Consider the following 20,009-nt stretch of genomic DNA (forward strand, 5'->3'; position numbering starts at 1 on the left):
ACCGAGAAGCGCTCTAGCTTCGCCCCCAAACCAGGACCTACCGGCGGGCGTGGGCGCGGGCGCTACTGCTTACTAGGTTACCTCTCAGCCTGACGCGGCCGCGGGAGCGCACTTGTGCGCGGCTCAGGGACGCAGCGGTCGCCGCGTCGGAGGTGTCGTGGGGTGGTTCCTATCGAATCACTGGACGCAGAACGTTCTCATCTACCAAGGCGACGGCCTCGAGCTGATTGGGCCGCAGGTGCGGCGGGCTCTCCCGCCTAAGCCGACCGCTCTGGCACTGTAGGCTGTCGCGTCTGGCTCTCGCGTGATGCAGAGGAGCCGAAGGCTCTGCCAGTTTTGAAGGGAGCTGAGGTGCTAGTTGCGGCCATTCAACTTTTCCGCGGCGGAGGCCGCTCGCTCCTTGCTCGCCGCGTAGGGGTGAAGGGGCGGGGTCGTGCGTGTTGTAGGTTCTACCAGGGACACAGGCTTTATGACAGCTTCTCAGGCACCGGCGGGTGCGGGGGGCTGGGAGGGGAGCAGTTTGGGTCTTTTAGAGCTTGAAGACCAGCAAATTTTGTTCAAAAGCCCTTCTTTCCTTCTCTAAGAGGCCCATCCTGTGTGTGCTTCAGGAGCCAGAAAGCTGCAGCTTTCCCGTTCCGAAAGCTGCGGTTTCGGAAAGCTGCACACGCGCCTCCTTGAGGCCAGGCTGAGAATTGCTGCACCGGCTCGATTGAGCAATGTTGTGGAAAGCCTGGCTTCTCAGGGCGCTCCGCTGGTCGGTCCAGAAGGAGCTCCTCTGCTTAAAGGAGGCAGGCTTGGAAGACATCAGCAGAAGCTTGTGGACAGACTCTGAAAAAAGGGAACTGCAGCTGGAGTAATCTTCTCTGGCTAGCTTTTAAAAGGCCTGTGAATACAAATGTCCCGACTTTAGGAAAAACATGATGTCTAATGTTCAGAATCTGTTTCATGTCCATCTATGGTCACAAATATTAATTAGAGAGAAAGTACACGTGAATGCTCGTTACTAAGGAAGCTTATTTTTTAGTTTTTCTAGGGAATCTGTTATTTGTGACCACAATGAAAAGTTATGAGAATGATCTGATAACTGACAAGCTTCCCAAGCTCAAGAGCTCAAGAGAATGGTTGGAGCCACAGCCACTTTCTTTTATGGAGGTATCATAGTTATGGCATTTTAAAGTTTATACTTGGGTAGTTGAATTGAAAAGTGGCTTGTGCTAAATTTTTTCTGTTTTCTGTTTCATTCTGCTCTTTATTATCCCCTTCTTTCTATTAACTATTTTCTTTGCTCTTCATTTTCCAATTTCTTACGGTGGAATAATGTCACTGGTTACATACCTTTTAAATAAAGTTACAACGTTTCTCCTGAAGCATTACTTTAGCTACATCACCCAAATTTATTTATGTCGTGGGGTTTTTTTTTTAGATTATTTCTTTTTTTTTTCTACACAGCTTTGGGAATACTTGATATATAATGAATTGCATATATTTAAAGAGTACAGTTTGGTAAAATTTGAGCTATGTATTCATGCATGAAACCATCACCACAGTCGAGACAGCAAACATATTCAGTACTCCCAAAGTGTCTTCATTGTGTCCCTTTTTAAGCGCCCCACCTTCCACTTTCTATCACTTTAGTTTATTTTGCATTTAAATTTTTTGTACAAATGTGATCTTAAGATATATATTATTTTTGTGTGGCTCAGTATAATTTGTGATTCTCCCATGTTGTTTCATGTATCAGTACTTCATTCTTTTTTGTTACTGTTGAATGCTATATACCCTAGTTTGTACATCCTGTTGTTGCATATTTGGATTAACAGTTTTTGGCTATTACAAGTAAAGCTGTTAGAAACATTCACATACATATCTTTGTAGGGACATGTGTTTTCATTACTCTTGGGTAAATATCTAGTTGTGGAATGCCTAGGTGATATGGTAAATGAAATTTAACATTTTATGAAACTGCCAAACTGTTTTCCAAAGTTATTTTATATTTCCACTAGCAGTGTATGGGAGTTCCAGTGTTTTACAGCCTAGCCAGCATTTGGTTACAGTCTTTTTTTTTTTGTTGTTACAGTCTTTGTGTGTGTGTGTAGTCTTTAATTTGAGACGTTCTAAAAAATATGTAGAGTGGCATTTCATTGTTTTTAATTTGAATTTCCCTAGTAACTAATGATATTGAGCATCTTTTTATGTCTAACTTGCCATGTATATATATATTTGTTGATTAAGTGTTCAGATACTTTGTGCATTTTAAATTGAGCTCTTATCTTACTGTTTTTATTATTGAGATAGAATTCACATACCATAGAATTCACTACCTTAAAGTGTACAGCTCAGCTATTTTTGGCATATCCACAAGATTGTATAACCATTACCACTATCTAATTACAGAACATTTTCATCACCCCCAAAGGAAAGTCATACCCTTTAGCAGTAACTGTCCATTCCCTTCTCCCCTGTTCTCTGGCAACTGCTAATCTGCTTTCTCTCAGATTTATCTATTTTGGACATTTTATAGAAATGGAATCATATAGTATGTTGTCCCTTGGGCCTGGTTACTTTCACTTACCATACTGTTTTTACGGTTCATCCATGTTGTAGCATGTATCACTACTTCTTTCCTTTTTGTGGCAAGATGATACTCCAATATATGGATGCCATCAGTCGATGGGCATTCGGATTTTTTTCTACTTTTTTACATTATGAATAATGCTGCTATGAACATTTGTATACAAGTTTTTGTGTGAACATATGTTTTTAGTTGGCTTGGGATGTGTAACCTAGGAATGGAATTGCTTAGGTCATACGGTAATTCTGTGTTTTAACTTTTTGAGGAATTGCCTGCTTCTCACAGTGACTGTACTATTTTACATTCTCATCAGCAACATATGAAGGTTCCAATTTCTCTATTGTTCAGAGTTCACTGAACCTCTGGTATCAGTGGGCATATAGTTCCCAACACATTTGGAAAACTCTCAGCCATTCCTTCTTCAAATAGTTTTCTATCCCACCTCTCTCCTTTCGGGAAATAAAATTACACTTTTAACCACCTGTTTGAAAGCTACCTCATCTATCCCATAGCCCACTGATTACCTGTTAATTTTTTTCAGACTTTTCCTTCCTGCGTTTCATTTTGGACAGCTTTTGTTCTTATGATTTTGTTTACTAATCTTTTCTTTTGGAATATCCAGTCTGCTTTTAAGCTTGTCTGTGTATTTTTCATTTCGGGCATTGTCGTTTTCATCCTTAAAGTTTTTAGGGGGTCTTTTAAAAACTCTTCACTGTCTGAGAATGTCTGCTGTTTCTTCTGGTTTCCTAAACTTAGTTCAGGTCAGTCGCTCAGTTGTGTTCGACTCTTTATGACCCCATGGACTGCAGCAGTCCAGGCTTCCCTGTCCATCTCCGACTCCCAGAGCTTGCTCAAACTCATGTCCATCGACTCAGTAACGCCATCCAACCATCTCATCCTCTGTGGTCCCCCTCTCCTCCTGCCTTCAATCTTTCCCAGCATCGGGGTCTTTTCAAATGAGTCAGTTCTTTGCATCAAGTGGCCAAGCATTGGAGTTTCAGCTTCCGCATCAGTCCTTCCAGTGAATATTCAGAACTGATTTCCTTCAGGATTGACTGCTTTGATCTCCTTGCAGGCCAAGGGACTCTAAAGAGTCTTCTCCAACACCACAGTTCAAAAAAGCATCAATTCTTCAGAGCTCAGCTTTCTTTATAGTCCAGCTCTCACATCCATACATAACTACTGGAAAAAGCCTAGCTTTGACTATACAGACCTTTGTTGGTAAAGGAATGTCTTTGCTTTTTAATATGCTGTCTAGGTTTGTCATAGCTTTTCTTCCAGAGAGCAAGGGTCTTTTAATTTCGTGGCTGCAGCAATTCTGGAGCCCAAGAAAATAAAGTATGTTTCTGTTTCCATTGTTTCCCCATCTATTTGCCATGAAGTGATGGAACCGGATGCCATGATCTTCGTTTTTTGAATGTTGAGTTTTTTTTTTTTTTTTAACAACTGATTATCGATTTATTAAAAAGGCTGATTTGGGCATCGGCAGTGGTGACTTCCACCTCGACTCCTGGCTCAATACTGATGGAAGTGATCTGCTTGACAGTTTCAGAAGGGCTGTGCAGGTCAATGAGTCGCTTGTGGATCCTCATTTGGAATCGATCCCAAGTCTCAGAACCTTCACCACAAGTTTTCCTTGTAGTTATTCTCAGAGTCTTGGTAGGCATCCGGACTGGTCCTTTCACTTTGAGATTCTTTTCCTTCGCGCCTCTGATCAAGGTCAGCACACACCTTCTCCAGAGACTTCACATTGCAGCTGGTGAGGGTGATCCTAATCCGGTGAATGGCCACCTCTGGCTCCACGGGAGTCTTGCCGGTGTCTTTAAAGGCCATGGCTGCAGCATGGCTTCCTGACCGACTTGTTCCTCGGCGAGAGCGAACAGCGGTGAGTCAGGAACAAGAGCGGGCGGCACTGAGCTCCGCTGCAGTGGCGACCGTGTCTTCCTCAAAGAGTGAATGTTGAGTTTTAAGCCACCTTTTCCACTCTCCTCTTTCACTTTATTTTATTATTATTATTTTTTAATATGTGACTGTTTATTGCAGCACTAATTTTAAATGGAAAAGAGACAATCTGAAATATCACAACTGGGGAAATACTGCAGTTGAATAGGTATCAGTACAAGCAGAGTGTGGAATATATTCCAACCATTAAAACAACTAAGTTCAGTCATCATTTACTGACTCAAAAGAAAATCCAAAATGTACAGTTGTATGTAAAAAAGAAAATTACAGAGAAATGTATAAAGTATCATCCACTTTTTGGGCAAAAATTATACTAAAATAATTTGTGTTACTGTTTAAGCATGAAGAAATATACGGGGGAGATACACGAGGTGCAGACATTACTCAAAAGGAAATGGACACAGAAGGAGGGAGTGAGGAATGGAGAGAAGCAGAGATACTAAGTTTTTTTTTTTTATTGGCATTGTTTCATTGGTTTCGGTGCAAATGCATTACTTCTGTAATTTTACTAATAGAAGAGGAACTAATAAATGACTTAAAATACGCACACTAAAGAATATAAAATTTCACTTACTTTTCATTTTTTGTTGTTGTTTAGTCACTCAGTTGTGTCAGACTCTTGGCTAACTTTTGGATTGTAGCCCCAGGCTCCTCTGTCCATGGGATTTCCCAGGCAGGAATACTGGAGTGGGTTGCCATTTCCTTCTCCAGGGACCTCTTTCACTTTAATCAAGAGGCTCTTTAGTTCTTCACTTTCTGCCATAAGGGTGGTGTCATCTGCACATCTGAGGTTATTGATATTTCTTCCTGCAATCTTGATTCCAGCTTGTGCTTCATCCAGTTGGGCATTTCGCATGATGTACTCTGCATATAAGTTAAATAAGTAAGGTGACAGTATATAGTTTTGAAGTACTCCTTTCCTAGTTTGAAACCAGTTGGTTCCAATTTGGAGCCAACCTTTTCCAATTTTGAACTTATGAACTATTTTAATGTCTTGGTCTAATAATTATATTATCTGTGTCATTTCTCAGGTAGTTTTTATTTTTATTTATTTTTTAAAAATTTTATTTTATTTATTTTAAAAGTTTTATTAACTTATTTATTTTTGGCTTCCCTGAGTCCTTGTTTCTCTACCGGGGCTTTTTCTAGTTGCAACAAGTGGAGACTATTTTTCAGTTGTGGTGCATGGGTTTCTTATTGTGGTGGCTTCTCTTGTTGCAGAGCATGGGCTCTAGGGCCTGTGGGCTTTAGTAGTTGTGGCCTACAGGCTTAGTTGCCCTGCAGCAGTGGAATGTTTCCAGACCAGGGATCAAACTTCTGTCCCCTGCATTGCAAGACAGACTCTCAACCACTGGGCCACGGGGAAGCCCTCTGGGGTAGTTTTGATTGATTCTTCTTTTCATTATTAGTCAAATTTTCCTGCTTCTTTGTATGCTTGGTGATTTTTTAAATTGGATACCAGGCATTGTGAATTTTTTCTTGTTGAGTGCTAGATAGTTTTTATTTTCAATAAAAGCTCTTAGCTTTGTTCTGGGATGCAGTTAAGTTTACTCGGACACAGACTATTTCTTTAATGTCTTGCCGCCAGGCTTTTTTAGGTAGAACTGTATTGGCACTTAGTGTGTGGCTAGTTTTGCTGCAGTAAAACTACTTGTGAGTTTTTAACTCTATGCTTTGCATACCATAAAGTTTTTCACTCTGGCTGATTGTTAAGAGGAATAACTCCTGGGGTCTGTGACCTCTAGGGATTGTTTCCCTAATCCTTTCAGGTACTTCTTTGCACAGTGTTTCTTTGAGTAGTTTCCCCATATGCACACAGTGGTCAGGGCTTCCCTGGTGGCTCAGAAGGTAAAGAACTCGCCTGCAATGTGGGAGACCTGGGTTCAGTCCCTGGGTTGGGAAGATCCCCTGGAGGAGGGCATGGCAACCCACTACAGTCTTCTTGCCTGGAGAATCCCATGGACAGAGGAACCTGGGGGGGCTACAGTCCTTGAGGTCGCAAAGAGTCGGACACAACTGAGCGACTAAGCACAGCACAGCATACAGTGTTCAGCATTCACCTGAAGTCTCAAGGGGGACACTCTACAGATCTAATCATCTGCAGATCCCAAAAACTCTTTTTCTCTGTGACTTTCTTCCCTCTGGTACTGTGCTCTATGAACACAGAGTCGGACACGACTGAAGTGACTTAGCAGTAGCAGCAGTAGTCCAACTCTTTTGTGACCACATGGACTGCAGCCTGCCAGGCTCCTCTGTCCATGGGATTTTCCAGGCAAGAATACTGGAGTGGGTTGCCATTTCCTTCTCCAGGGGAATCTTCCCAACCCAGGGATTGAACTCACGTCTCTTGCACTACAGGCAGATTCTTTGCCACTGAGCCACCAGGGAAGCCCATAAATGACTAAGTGTAATCAAATAAAATTCATTAATGAGTAAATGAATTCCATTTGAGGCCTGATTGTATCATTTTATAGGATGTGAAAAAAGATGGGTCCCACGTGACTTTGGGCAAGTCATTTGACCATGTTAGGAGTCAAAATGTCTGTGATCTGTTATTTTTTTCCCTAGAGTGAAATGTAGCTGAGAGTGGAAAGATTCAAATACTCTTTAAAAAGTACTTGATGATATGATCTGAGGTAGAAAAATTGGGATTTACAGAGAACTTCCCAGTGATATATAGGTCACATAAAATATTAATCTAGGTAGTATTAATAATTTAATTTTTAATACTTGATTTTCAAAATTTTGTTCTATCATTTTAGGTATTAGCTAAGGAAGATGTTGATGCAGCTATTCAATCAATATTATATAGAGAAAATTATATAATTAAGGTAAGAATTGGCTACAAAATGTGTCTCAGTTAAAAATTAAATTTTGTTTTTCTATTTTAGATGTAGTGCCATGTCATTATAAAAATTTTAGAAAATATAGAAAGTAATGGAAACACTCCTTAGCCTTTAGGATTGACCTTGAAAGAACTCTGAGATTGCTTTAATTTACTTCTTCACTTTCTATACTTTGTGGGGATTCTTTTATAGATACCTTATAAGAGTTTCCTCCTATTCACTTGTTTCTTCATTTTAGTGGGACTTCTAGGAATCCCTGTCTATTTTTAAGAGCTGTTATTGGAACACACTGACGAATTATTACTCAGGAATACCTAGGTAAGAACAAGGCTTTAACTGTAGCAGGATGGGCTTAATTATAAGACAAGATGAATGTCCATGTGACGTGTACTAAACTCTGGAGTGGGCAGCCTATTTTTGTTTTTAAGAATTTTCTTTGGAGTTGTTTAAAAAGGAAAGGAATTATTCACTGAGGATGGTAGAGATGTGCTATGACCTGAAGTTAGGGAGGGATATTACCTGGAAAAGGTCTCAGGATTTTAGTACTTTTTTCATTTTAAGTTTCATGTTGTTGATCCTAGTAATCACATGATTTCATTTGCTAGGTGAAAGGTGTATGAGAAGTTTTGTTGAGAATGATTTAGTTTTATAGCCTGATTTAGGCATTTTCTTTGCAGGCTACTTGCCATTTGTACCAGGTTGTGCTACAGTTCTGCCTTTTTACTCTTGTCTTTTTTTTCCTGGCCACACCGAGCAGCTTATGGGAATCTTAGTTCCCTGCCCAGGGACTGGACATGCACCCCACTGCAGTAGAAGTGCAGAGTCTTCACCACTAGATGGCCAGGGCAGTTGAAAATAACTGTTCTTTAAGGTCTATCCCAAGTGTCTACCAATTTGGAAATTTTTAAAAAATTTTATTGGGACTCTCATGGTGGCCCAGTGGTTAAGACTCCATACTCTCAATGCAGGGAACATGGGCTCTATCCCTGGTTGGGGAACTAAGATCCTGCATGCTGCACAGTGTGACCAAAAAAAGAAAAAAGTTGATTATTTTTCTATTGTGGTAAAATACATATAACATAAAATTTGCTTTTTAAACCATTTTTGAATGTATAATTCAGTGACATTAATTACATTGATATGTTGTACAACTGTCACCATTATCTATTTCTAAAACTTTTTCATCACCCCAAACAAAACTTTGTACTTGTTAAGCAATAACTCCCCATCCCTCCTTCTGCAAGCCTCTGGTGACCTCTGGTTTATTTTCTGTCTCTCTGAGTTTGCCTAATCTAGTTATTTCATGTAAATGGAATCCTAAAATATTTGTCCTTTTGTGTCTGGCATTTTTCAGTTAGCATATTGTTTTTAAGGTTTATCCATGTTGTAGCATGTGTCAGAATTTTACTCCTTCTTATAGTTGTATAATATTCCATTATTTGTATATATATCACATTTTGTTTATACTTTTATCTGTTGATGGACACTGAAGTTATTGCCACCTCTTGGCTACTGTAATGATGCAATGAACACTGAATCCCATATATCTCTTGCTACATTGTCCCTCCTCCCATTGTTTTGTAGATTTGTTTTGTAGTCTGTCCTCCAGGGAGAGCAGGTATATTATCTAATTTATTCATGTATTCTTTGTTTCCAGTATTGTGTGTGTCATGCATCAGAAGCCAACGTAATGATTTAATTAATGGGTGCTTTTGTGAATTATTCTTATGAATATAAGTTAAATTTAAATTTTGGAACAAGAAAACTTTAAGATAATATATTTGTCTTTCCTATCACTGTTTACTAGGAATTAGATAAGTGTTTAAAACATCATGACTTCTTAAATGCAAGAAGAAAAGAGATATTGTATAAAAGATGGGTTGACCATGTGGCAGATCCTCTCCAGAAGAAAATTATAGAAAAAGTTACTTCATATAAGAAGATTAAAAAAAGAAGACAAGAAGAATTAGATGGTTTTTTAAAATATGTAAATAAAAAGGTACTAAGGATTCATTTGTTATTTTTTTCAGTTGCTCAAAAACTATAATTATCTTTTTTTGTTTATAATCATCCAGACAGCCTACCCTTGCCTCTGTTTATGTATAATCTATACTCTATCTTAGCATATACTATTCTTAAATCCAGGGCATGTAGAAAGGATGGAGGTAAAGGGTTAGATCTGTATTTAAATGTGAACATTAGAATCATTTTTCTTTTTTTTTCTGTATGTAATTGTTAATTTTATATACCAGTTAAAAAAAATTTGGAGTCTAGGTTCAAGATATGTGTTGTTGTTTTTTTAATTCTGGAGCTTGATTATTTATAAGGCTATAAAATATTTTTGTTTTTCTGGCATTTTAAAGAGATCTGAGATGTTTGACTAGTGAGTATCTAAAAACAAATTCCTAAGTCTTTTAGTGTTCTAATACCTTTTATTAAAATCTTGCAAATTTTAATTAAATTCCTTCTATCACTGATATTTATTACTTAGATACATTATTTATTACATTTACTGTATAATTATACATTATAATGTATAATTATGCATTATTATTACTTAGATAAATCCAGTTTGGTCTTCCCATTCCATTTGCATTTGTCATTGATGCCATTTTAAAGCATAACAGTGGAACTGTGTATTTGACTCTTGAGTCTTGTTATGTTCAAAATTAATTGTGTACCTCTTATTCTTATGTGTGGTTCCTTCCTATAGGGAAATGCATTTATAGAGCATTATGATCCAAAAGAGTATGATCCTTTTTACATGAACAAAGAGGACCCGAATTTTCTGAAGGTAGATTTCTAATTTTAACTTTGGTATTATGTGGTTTATGTTTTTGAACAGTCCTGATATATAAATAGTCCTTCAGTGATTCCCTATGAATGCTGTAACATCTTAATCATGTCCCATCTTCACAGCTTTGACTATATGGACCTTTGTCAGCAGAGTGATGTGTCTGCTTTTTAATACACTGTCTAGGTTTGCCACAGCTTTTGTTCTAAGAAGCAAGCGTCTTAATTTCATGGCTGTAGTCACCATCCTCAGTGATTGGGAGCCCAAGAAAATAAAATCTGTCATTGTTTTTACTTTTTCCCCACCTATTTGCCATGAAGTGATGGGACTGGATATTTTTTTTTGTATGTTGAGTTTTAAGCTAGCTTTTTCACTTTCCTCTTTCACCCTCATCAAGAAGCTCTTTAGTTCCTCTTTGCTTTCTGCCATTAGAGTGGTATCTGCATATCTAAGGTTGTTGATATTTCTCCTGGCAATCTTGATTCCAGCTTGTGATTCATCCAGCCTGGCATTTCACATGATGTGTTCTGCATCAGTTCAGTTCAGTCACTCAGTTGTGTCCAACTCTTCGTGACCCTATGGACCACAGCACACCAGGCCTCCCTGTCCATCACCAACTCCCGGAGTCTACTCAAACTCATCTCCATTGAGTTGGTGATGCCATCCAACCATCTCATCCTCTGTCATCCCCTTCTCCTCCTGCCTTCAATCTTTCCCAGCATCAGGGTCTTTTCAAATGAATCAGCTGTTTGCATCAGGTGGCCAAAGTATTGTAGTTTCAGCTTTAACATCAGTCCTTCCAATGAACACACAGGACTGATCTCCTTTAGGATGGACTGGTTGGATCTCCTTGCAGTCCAAGAGACTCTCAAGAGTCTTCTCCAGCACCACAGTTCAAAAGCATCAATTCTTTGGCGCTCAGCTTTCTTTATAGTCCAACTCTCACATCCGTACATGACTACTGGAAAAACAATAGCCTTGACGAGACAAACCTTTGTTGGTAAAGTAATGTCTCTGCCTTTTAATATGCTGTCTAGGTTGGTCATAACAGAAGTTAAATAAACAAGGTGACAATATATAGCCTTGTTGTACTCCTTTCCCAATTTTGAACCAGTTCTTTGTTCCATGTCTGGTTGTAACTGTTGCTTCTTGACCCACATACAGGTTTCTCAGGAGATAGGTTAGGTAGTCTGGTATTCCCATCTCTTTAAGAATTTTACAGTTTGTTGTGATCCACACAGTCAAAGGCATTAGCGTAGTCAATGAAGCAGAAGTAGATGTTTTTCTAGAATTCCCTTGCTTTCTCTGTGATCCAGCGAATGTTGGCAATTTGATCTCTGGTTCCTCTGCCTTTTCTAAACCCTGCTTGTACATCTGGAAGTTCTTGGTCCATGTACCACTGAAGCCTAGCTTGAAGGATTTTGAGCATAACCTTACTAGCATGTGAAATGAGCACAATTGTGTGGTAGTTTGTATATTCTTTGATACTTCTCTTCTTTGGGATTGGAATGAAAACTAACCTTTTCCAGTCCTGTGGCCACTGCTGAGTTTTCCAAATTTGCTAACACATTGAGTGCAGCACTTTAATGGTATTATCTTTTTGGATTTTAAATAGCTCAATTGGAATTCCATCACCTCCACTAGACTTGTCTGTAGTAATCTTCCTAAGGCCCACTTGACTTCACACTCTAGGATGTCAGGCTCTAGGTGAGTGACCACACCATCATGGTTATCTGGCTCATTAAGACCTTTTTTTGTAGAGTTCTGTGTATTCTTGCCACCTCTTTTTAATCTCTTCTTCTGTTAGATCTTTACCATTTCTGTCCTTTAGCATGCCCATCCATGCATGACATGTTCCCTTGATATCTTCAGTTTTCTTGAAGAGATCTCTAGCCTTTCCCATTCTGTTGTTTTCCTCTATTTCTTTGCACTGTCCATTTAAGTAAGCCTTCTTATCTCTCCTTGCTATTCTCTGGAACTCTGCATTCAGTTGGGTATATCTTTCCCTTTCTCCCTTGCCTTTCACTTCTCTTCTTTTCTCAGCTATTTGTAAAGCCTCCTCAGACTACCACTTCCTACTTTTGCATTCCAATCCCCTATGATAAAAAGGGGTGTTAGTCCTAGAAGGTCTTGTAAGTCTTCATAGAACTGATCAACTTCAGCTTCTTTGACATCATTGGTTGGGGCATAGAGTTAGATTACTGTGATGTTGAATGGCTTGCCTTGGAAAAGAACTGAAATCATTCTGTCATTTTTGAGATTGCACCCAAGTATTCCTTTTGTTGACTCTTGTTGACGATGAGGGCTACTCCATTTCTTCTAAGGGATTCTTGCTTACAGTAGTAGATATAATGGTCATCTGAATTATGTTTGCCTATTGATTCTTAAGATGTGGGTATTCACTCTTGCCATCTCCTGCTTGACCACATCCAATTTACTTTGATTCATCAGACCTAACATTCCAGGTTCCTATGCAATATTGTTCTTTACAGCATCGGACTTTACTTTTACCACCAGACACATCTGCAACCTAGCGTCGTTTCCACTTTGGCCCAGCTGTTTCATTCTTTTTAGGGCTATTAGTAATTACCTTTTGTTCTTCTCTCGTAGCATATTGGACACCTTCCAACCTGGGGGGCTTATTTTCTGGTGTTATATCTTTTTGCCTTTTCATACTGTTCATGGGGTTCTTGTTGCAAGAATACTGCAGTGGTTTGCCATTCCCTCCTCCAGTGGATCACGTTTTGTCAGAACTCTCCACTATGACTGTTCATCTTAGGGGGCCCTGCATAGCATGGCTCATAGCTTCACTGTTCCACAAGCCCCTTCACCACAACAAGGCTGTGATCTGTCCAGAAGGTTGCACAGCTGTCGATACCAGAGTATAAGTGTGTTTCTAAACTCATACACAGTTCTGATATAGCATCTTTTTTTTTAATATTCCATATTTTGAACCTTTAGATAGTTTTTGACCTATTGCTGTTATAAACAACAGTATGATGAGCATCCCTTTAACTATTTATTTCTTAATTTTTTCCTTAGGATAAGGTGCTGGTAGTAGAATTGCTGAGTTAAAAGTTATACGTGATTTTGATTCACATCATGAAATTGTCCTCCAGAATGGTTATATAATTTGCACCCCTTCCAGCAAATCTGGGCTTCCCTGGTGACTTGGTAAAAAGTCTGTCCACAATGTGGGAGACTTGGGTTCAATCCCTGGGTCGGGATGATCCCCTGGAGAAAGCAGTGGCAACCCACCCCAGTATTCTCTCATGGAGCATTCCATGGACAGAGGAGCCTGGCGGGCTACAGTCCATGGGGTCACAAACAGTCGGACACAACTGAGTGACTAACACTTCCACTTCCAGAGAATCTACTTTTTTCACATTTTTTGCTAGTAGTGGATATCATTAAACAAAATAAGAGAAAAAACCTACCTTGAATCATAGACATGCCCTGCTGACATTTGCAGGGCAAAGCAAATCTTTAAATTGTTGCCCAGATTGGGATATATATAGATGCTACTGTCTGTATTTTTATAGGTCAGAGTTAAATTGAGAGTTTATAAGAGGTAGATCCTTAGACATATTAACTAGTAACGTAGCTAGTAAGGGTGAGAATTGGGATTTGAAACCGGATCTCCCTGATACCAAAATTTCCTTTTATTCTTTCACCATGATGACTTTCTAAATGAAGCTGATAGGTGACCTCTTAAGATAAGCTGAGCAATTTGAGGTTATATCAGCAGTTCTCAAAGTGATGTACAAAAACTTTGACAGCCCCAAAACCCTTTTAGGGGGTCCATTAGGCCAAAACTTTTCATAATAGTGCTAAATATTACCAGCTTTTTTTCATTATGTTGACATTTGCACTGATGGTGCAAAAACAGCATTGGGTAAAACAGCAAGTACCTTAGAACTACTTAAGTTGGTGTCACAAATTATACTAGTAGTCATATTCTTCACTGTCATGCACTCACAGTAAAAAAACAATTCAGTTTCACTTAAGAATGTCCTTGATCAAACAGTAAACATTATTAATTTTATTAGGTCTTACCCCCACTTTTTTTAAATTGAAGTTCAGTTGGTTTACAATGTTATATTAGTTCCTGAAGTTCAGTTGGTTTACAGTATTATATTAGTTCCTGGTATATAGCAAAGTGATTTATATATATGTAATATATATACTCTTTTTCAGATTCTTTTCCATTATAGTTTATTACAAGATACTGAATATAGTTCCCTTTGCTGTGTAGTACAACCCTTTTTTTTTTTTTTTTTCTTATCTGACTCTTTGAGACCACATGGATTGTAGCCTACCAGGCTCCTCCGTCCATGGGATTCTCCAGGCAAGAATACTGGAGTGGGTTGCCATTTCCTTCTCCAACAACCCTTTTTTTTTAATCTGTTTTTTATCTAGCAGTTTGTATCTGCTAATCCCAAACTCCTAATTTATCCCTCCTCACCTCAGATCTTGGTCTTCTTAATACTCTGTGTGATGAAATGGAAAGTATGCAAAGAATACTTTTGTGTATTGAAATACAGTATGATTGTTTAAAATTTGAGCTGAACTGGCTGATTTTGTTTTTCATGGAACATCACTTTTACTTATAGACTTTGGTTATTTCTTGGATATTTGGCAGACATTTTCTAGAAAATTACTGAAGTGAGTCTACTGCCTTAAGAGAAACAACTTAATGGTATTTGTTGCCAATGATAAAATGGGAGCTTTCAAAAATTTGAATTTTTGAAAAGTCATACCATCATCAGTGTGACAGTGTCCCAGTACTCAAAGACTTTACTGATACATTGGTAATGATATTAATGAATGTGATTATTATATAATGAAATGTATTAACATTTGGAAGACCTCATATAACTCAGTGATCTAATTTTTTCTAAACCACCAATTAATGATATGGATAAAAGAGCCATTCAGAGTTCAAGATAAGTCAGTGAATTTTAATGTAGCAAAGTTTGAATAACTCATTGATATGGTTTCAGATTCCACATCATCACTAACCTTTAAGAAACTGCCACTTGCTGATTTTGGGTATAATATCTAAAAGAATATCCACAATAATCTGAAAAGGCTATTAAAACAAGAGCTTACCATGCTTCTTTGGCTGGAAAGCCTTGCTTGGAGATGTACTGGAGTGCACATATCTCTTTGTAATGTGTTAAATATATATATATATAAATATATATAATAATTAGAATGCCATTTGATTCTTCTGGCATAAGAGCCATGCATGGATGCTTAGAATAGGCCAAAAAAGACCTGCAACCCAGTCCTCAAAGAACTGTTTTTCTTATAGGTTACCATCCCACCGTTTCGTGACCCTTTGAAAAAAGCACAATATGACAAAGATGATGGGAAAAGAATTCTTCTTCAGTGTGAGACTGGTACTTAGTTTCTAATTGTTACATGGTTTCATAACCCAAGAGCAATGGCACTTGCATTTAAGAGTGCTAATTTTAGGTTTTAATTGTCCTACAGGCAAAATATATACAATGAAAGAATTTAAAGAGGTTGAGAAGGCCAAACTGCATTCCAGATTCCCAGGAATTTCTAGTTCAAGGCATTTAATGACTCCAAATGAGTGGATTAGACTGCCTCCAAACTACATAGAAAGTGAATTTTGTAAAAGGAGCAGGTAATGATTAATATAGTAGAAATTTAAGGAACCTTTTAGAATTTGAAGACTTTTTCTTGAGACAGTGATACAAATTTTGTCATAATTATGATTTCTTTAAAATATATATTTTTTAATTTTTGTTGGAATATAATTGACTTACAATATTGTGTTAGTTCCAGGTATATGGGAAAGTGGATCATTTACACGTATATATATGTTCATTCTTTTTTTAGATTCTTTCCCCATATAGGCCACTACAGAGTATTCAGTAGAATTTCCTGTGCCGTATAGTAGGTTCTTATTAGTTATCTGCTTTATATATATAGTAGTGTGTATATGTCAATCCCAGTTTTCCAGTTTATCCCTCTCCCCCTTGTCCCCTGGTAGCCATATGTTTGTTTTCTACATCTATGACTCTACTACTTTTTAATTTAAAAATTTATTTATTTATGGCTGCATTGGGTCTTTGTTGCTGCACACGGGCTTTCTCTAGCTGCAGTGTGCTTCTCATTGCAGTGGCTTCTCCTGTTGCAGAGCAACAGTAGCTATGATGCATGGGCTTAGTTGCCCCATGGCATGTGGAATCTTCCTGGACTAGGGATCAAACCCATGTCCCCTGCACTGGCAGGCAGATTCTCAACGAGTGGACCACCAGGAAAGTCCAATAATTTCTTTGGCTATCTTTTCCTATTTACTAATTCTTTTTTCACTGTGTTGAATATTAAAATTTTAATTTCTTAAATTTTCTCCCCCCACCCCATATGCTTGTTCATTCCTAATGGGCTCTTACTGTTTTATCATGGTGATTAGATTATTTGTTTCTTTAAACATTTTATACACTGCTACTCTGCATTCTGTATTTGATAATTCCAAATTCTGTATTTCTTGAGGATGCTGAATCTTTTCCCCTGCTGACTGTCAATTATAATGGTTTGCTTTCTCATATGCTTCATGAATTTTATTTGTGAGTTAATTTTATCTTGGGTGTCCTATTGGCCTAAATTGGGGGAACTTCTACAGAGGATTTGCTTCTGTTTCTTCCTTTGCTGGTAGCTGGGATGCCATCAACCTGGGCCTAGTTAGCTCTCTTCAAAGGTCTGGGCTCAGAGTGGCGTCTCTCAAGTGTAGTGTCCCCACCTTACCGCTGGCCCAGACAGGGCTCAGTATTCCGTTAGCTCTGTTATTTCCATCTGTCATCAGGGGTCATTATCTGTTATTTCACATGCCCCTGCTGCCCACCATTATGGCCCTAGCTTCCCATACCTCTAGCCTGTGCTACATTTGTGTGTGAATGTCTGTTTCTTCAAGACCCTTCTTTTTCTTGTGAGGCTAGTGACACCTCAAAGGATACATTTTATCCAGGGTCTAGGTATTTGAAGTAAGTGGATTCCCTCAAAGCAGTGAATTTCAAATTGTGAATTTCAAAATATACAGTGATGGTCTGTAAAGACTTTCCAAGGTATACATAGGCATGGACAATTTTAAGAGACTCAGCTTCCAGATTCATAAGTCTATAGGTACTCTTCCTAAAAGTTGATCTGCATGAGAACAAGCCTGCATCTATATTACTTCTTATCCCACTTTTTAAAAGAAAAGCATACTTTTCAACCTGTGTGTAAAAATTTTAAGATACTGAATGAAGGAGCAAATAAAAATAGTGGCTTTTTAGAGATTTTAATGATGAAGCAAGAAAACTTAACCCACAGGCCTTTCTGTATTTCCCTGTCATATATATTTTATTTTACTTTAACTAATTCATTGATTTAAAGGCATGCTATAGAACCAGGGTACTTGGTCTGTGTTGGGTTGCTTTGAATTTGGATAGTTGAAGCTATATAATTTAGTGATGCTTCTTTTAAAGTATAACTGAAATGTTTTCTGGTACTGCCAGAATTTCAAAATATATTAGCTATAATCCTCTTAAAACAGCTTTATGTGATTGCTTTAGATTTGGTGTGCCTTATTCAATATGGTGGTTAAAATCTATTTTATCAAACAATATCTTAAAATTTTCATTGCTAGTAAGGCCCACACTCATTTTAACCTAATGAATATTTGATTTTTAAGGGACAGTTGATATTTTTAAAATCTGTTAACAAGAAACAAACTATTTAAACTTATAATGAAAAAATTGTAGGTGTCAGCTTTAAAATATCCAAGGGGTTATGTGGTTTTTCAAAACTCTTTTAGGAGTATATAAACAAAACTGCTTAAAGATCACTGCTTTAGAGCAAGCTCCTAGTCAGCCATTATTATATATTTTTTTGTTCATATATATATGTGTATATACACATACATAGACTGTAAATTCCTTGAGGATAGTAATTGAGCGACCCAAAATCAGTGTTTGTTTCATGGACTAATGAAGTAATGTTTGGATATGGTGAACAGGGAGGAGGGGAGCTCAGGGAAGACTCTGATGTATCAAATAGGCCACTGGGAGGATGGAGGTGCTATCAGCATAAGATGGAACATGGGAGGAGCAGATTCAGAAATGCAGTTGATGAGTTTAGTTTTGTTTATTCTGAGTTTTATACACTTGTGGTCCTTTCAGGTAAAGATGTATTACAGATTGTTGGAAAAGTGAGACTACAGCTCAAGAGAGAAGGGGATTTGAGGCTGGAGAACTAAAAGAGTTATTCACTTTGGAATGAGAATAAAAGGATAAGTATGAATTGGATAGGCTGAGGAGAGAATACTGGGGAAAAGAAAAATTCTGAGATGAAAGGCTGTGTGATAAAATTTGGGAGGTGGGAAGAAGAAAAGGAGACAGAAGAAGCAGTCTGTGGTTTGCCACAGATGTCAGGAGAGGAAAGAGTGACAAGAAGGGATCAGGCCCTATGCCAGATACTCTGGAGTGTAGCAAACTGAGAGGAAGCCATGGGATTTGTTGACTAAGGACATTCCTGCCCATACTCTTAGTTTTCTCTGAGCAAAAGCAGAGGTAGTTGAGAAGGTCTTATCCAATAATACCCTTCTCATCCAGCCTTTTCATTGTCATTTGGTTCCCTTAGTATTTACTCTCATCTCAAGTTCTTCTCCAGGATAGCCTTGCCTAAGAAAGTTCCCGGGGACAAATAAGCCACTACATTAGCCCTTCTCAGACCTATTAACACAGGAAACCCTTTTGTCCTCTCGTGAGTAATGCTTTATTACTAATCTAGATGTTTGCTGTACCAATTTCTTTTACTCAAAACATATTTCAAAGTCCACATTCTCTAGGAAGGTTCATTCTGACTAAGTCAGCATCAGACTGATTGTTTCCATTAATTCTTTGTGTGGCTATTTACAAGCTGGGGGTACTGGGTATGTTAGTTGGGATAATGGCTCTTGGTTTTAGACAACTGAATCTCCCCCTCCCCCAGAAAAGGATTCATTCATTGAGGACTTATGCTGCTCACAAAATCATTGGGAGGTTGTAAGAAACAGGGCTCAAATTTCAGAAATAACTCCCCAAATCACAGTGTAGAACTGACTGACCAAGGGATGTGTCGTTTCTGCTGTGGTCAGGAAATGGCAGAACCAGGAAGCTGCTGCTCCAGTTGTTGGCCTAGAACCCCACCAGCTCTGCTGTAATCTGTGCCAGCAGTGGATGCTCCTCACAGGGCTGGTATCATCCTTCCAACCAGTCTTGAGCTGGGGCAAGATGGGAGGGCTCTAAGTCACCTGCTGCCACCTTATGGCAAGGGAGACTGAGAAATGAGGTGCTGGAGTTCTTTCTTAGGAAAAGCATTTTACATTTATGCTTGTAAATGACACAATCTCTGTAACTTCTTTTTACACTTAGAGTATAAGCTCTAGGATATAAGGAGTACTTTAAACTTTGCCTACCTGATTCTAGGTCCTCAGTAAATAGTAAACCAATCTCTATCATAGTTTCAGCAACTCCTAAATACCCAAGAATGCACACCAGTTTGAAATAATGGTATTTTGGACAGTGTATACATAGTGGTCAATATATAACAATAATTTCTCCATAAATGCAAGCTAGTGTTGTTTTCTGAATATCCTCTCACACATATTGTCTTGTTAAAGGTTAAAAATAAAAGTGAATTTTAATGAAAGCAGTTTTGACTTGAAACCTTTGGCAAGAACTCCTCATCTGGAATTCCAAAAAGAAGATAAAGCAGTTATTTATAAGTAAGTCTGCTGTTCCATGGCTTTGTTCTTTTATTTGACTTGCTTGACTGCCACCAC

General features: G+C 38.3%; 1 protein-coding gene and 1 pseudogene across 8 annotated transcripts in view; one reads left to right on the forward strand and one right to left on the reverse strand.

The window, feature by feature from the left end:
* The window catches only part of FAM228B (family with sequence similarity 228 member B), a 40,806-nt gene that overhangs the window by 15,538 nt on the left and 5,259 nt on the right, over nt 1–20,009 (forward strand). The window contains exons 1-8 of one of the 8 annotated variants that reach the window (XM_043917297.1): nt 10–351; nt 1,025–1,152; nt 7,297–7,365; nt 9,188–9,379; nt 10,094–10,174; nt 15,492–15,579; nt 15,674–15,830; nt 19,848–19,952. In XM_043917297.1, the coding sequence (XP_043773232.1) occupies nt 1,057–1,152; nt 7,297–7,365; nt 9,188–9,379; nt 10,094–10,174; nt 15,492–15,579; nt 15,674–15,830; nt 19,848–19,952 (788 nt within the window). In that variant the 5' untranslated portion in view covers nt 10–351; nt 1,025–1,056. Of the gene's footprint in view, nt 1–9; nt 412–1,024; nt 1,153–7,296; nt 7,366–9,187; nt 9,380–10,093; nt 10,175–15,491; nt 15,580–15,673; nt 15,831–19,847; nt 19,957–20,009 lie in introns of those variants that run through there. The other 7 variants (XM_043917296.1, XM_043917294.1, XM_043917295.1 and 4 more) reach the window with 7 other exon arrangements.
* LOC122702532 lies at nt 4,012–4,408 on the reverse strand (annotated as a pseudogene).

This window comes from Cervus elaphus, chromosome 11, assembly GCF_910594005.1.
Source record: "Cervus elaphus chromosome 11, mCerEla1.1, whole genome shotgun sequence".
NCBI lineage: Eukaryota > Metazoa > Chordata > Mammalia > Artiodactyla > Cervidae > Cervus > Cervus elaphus.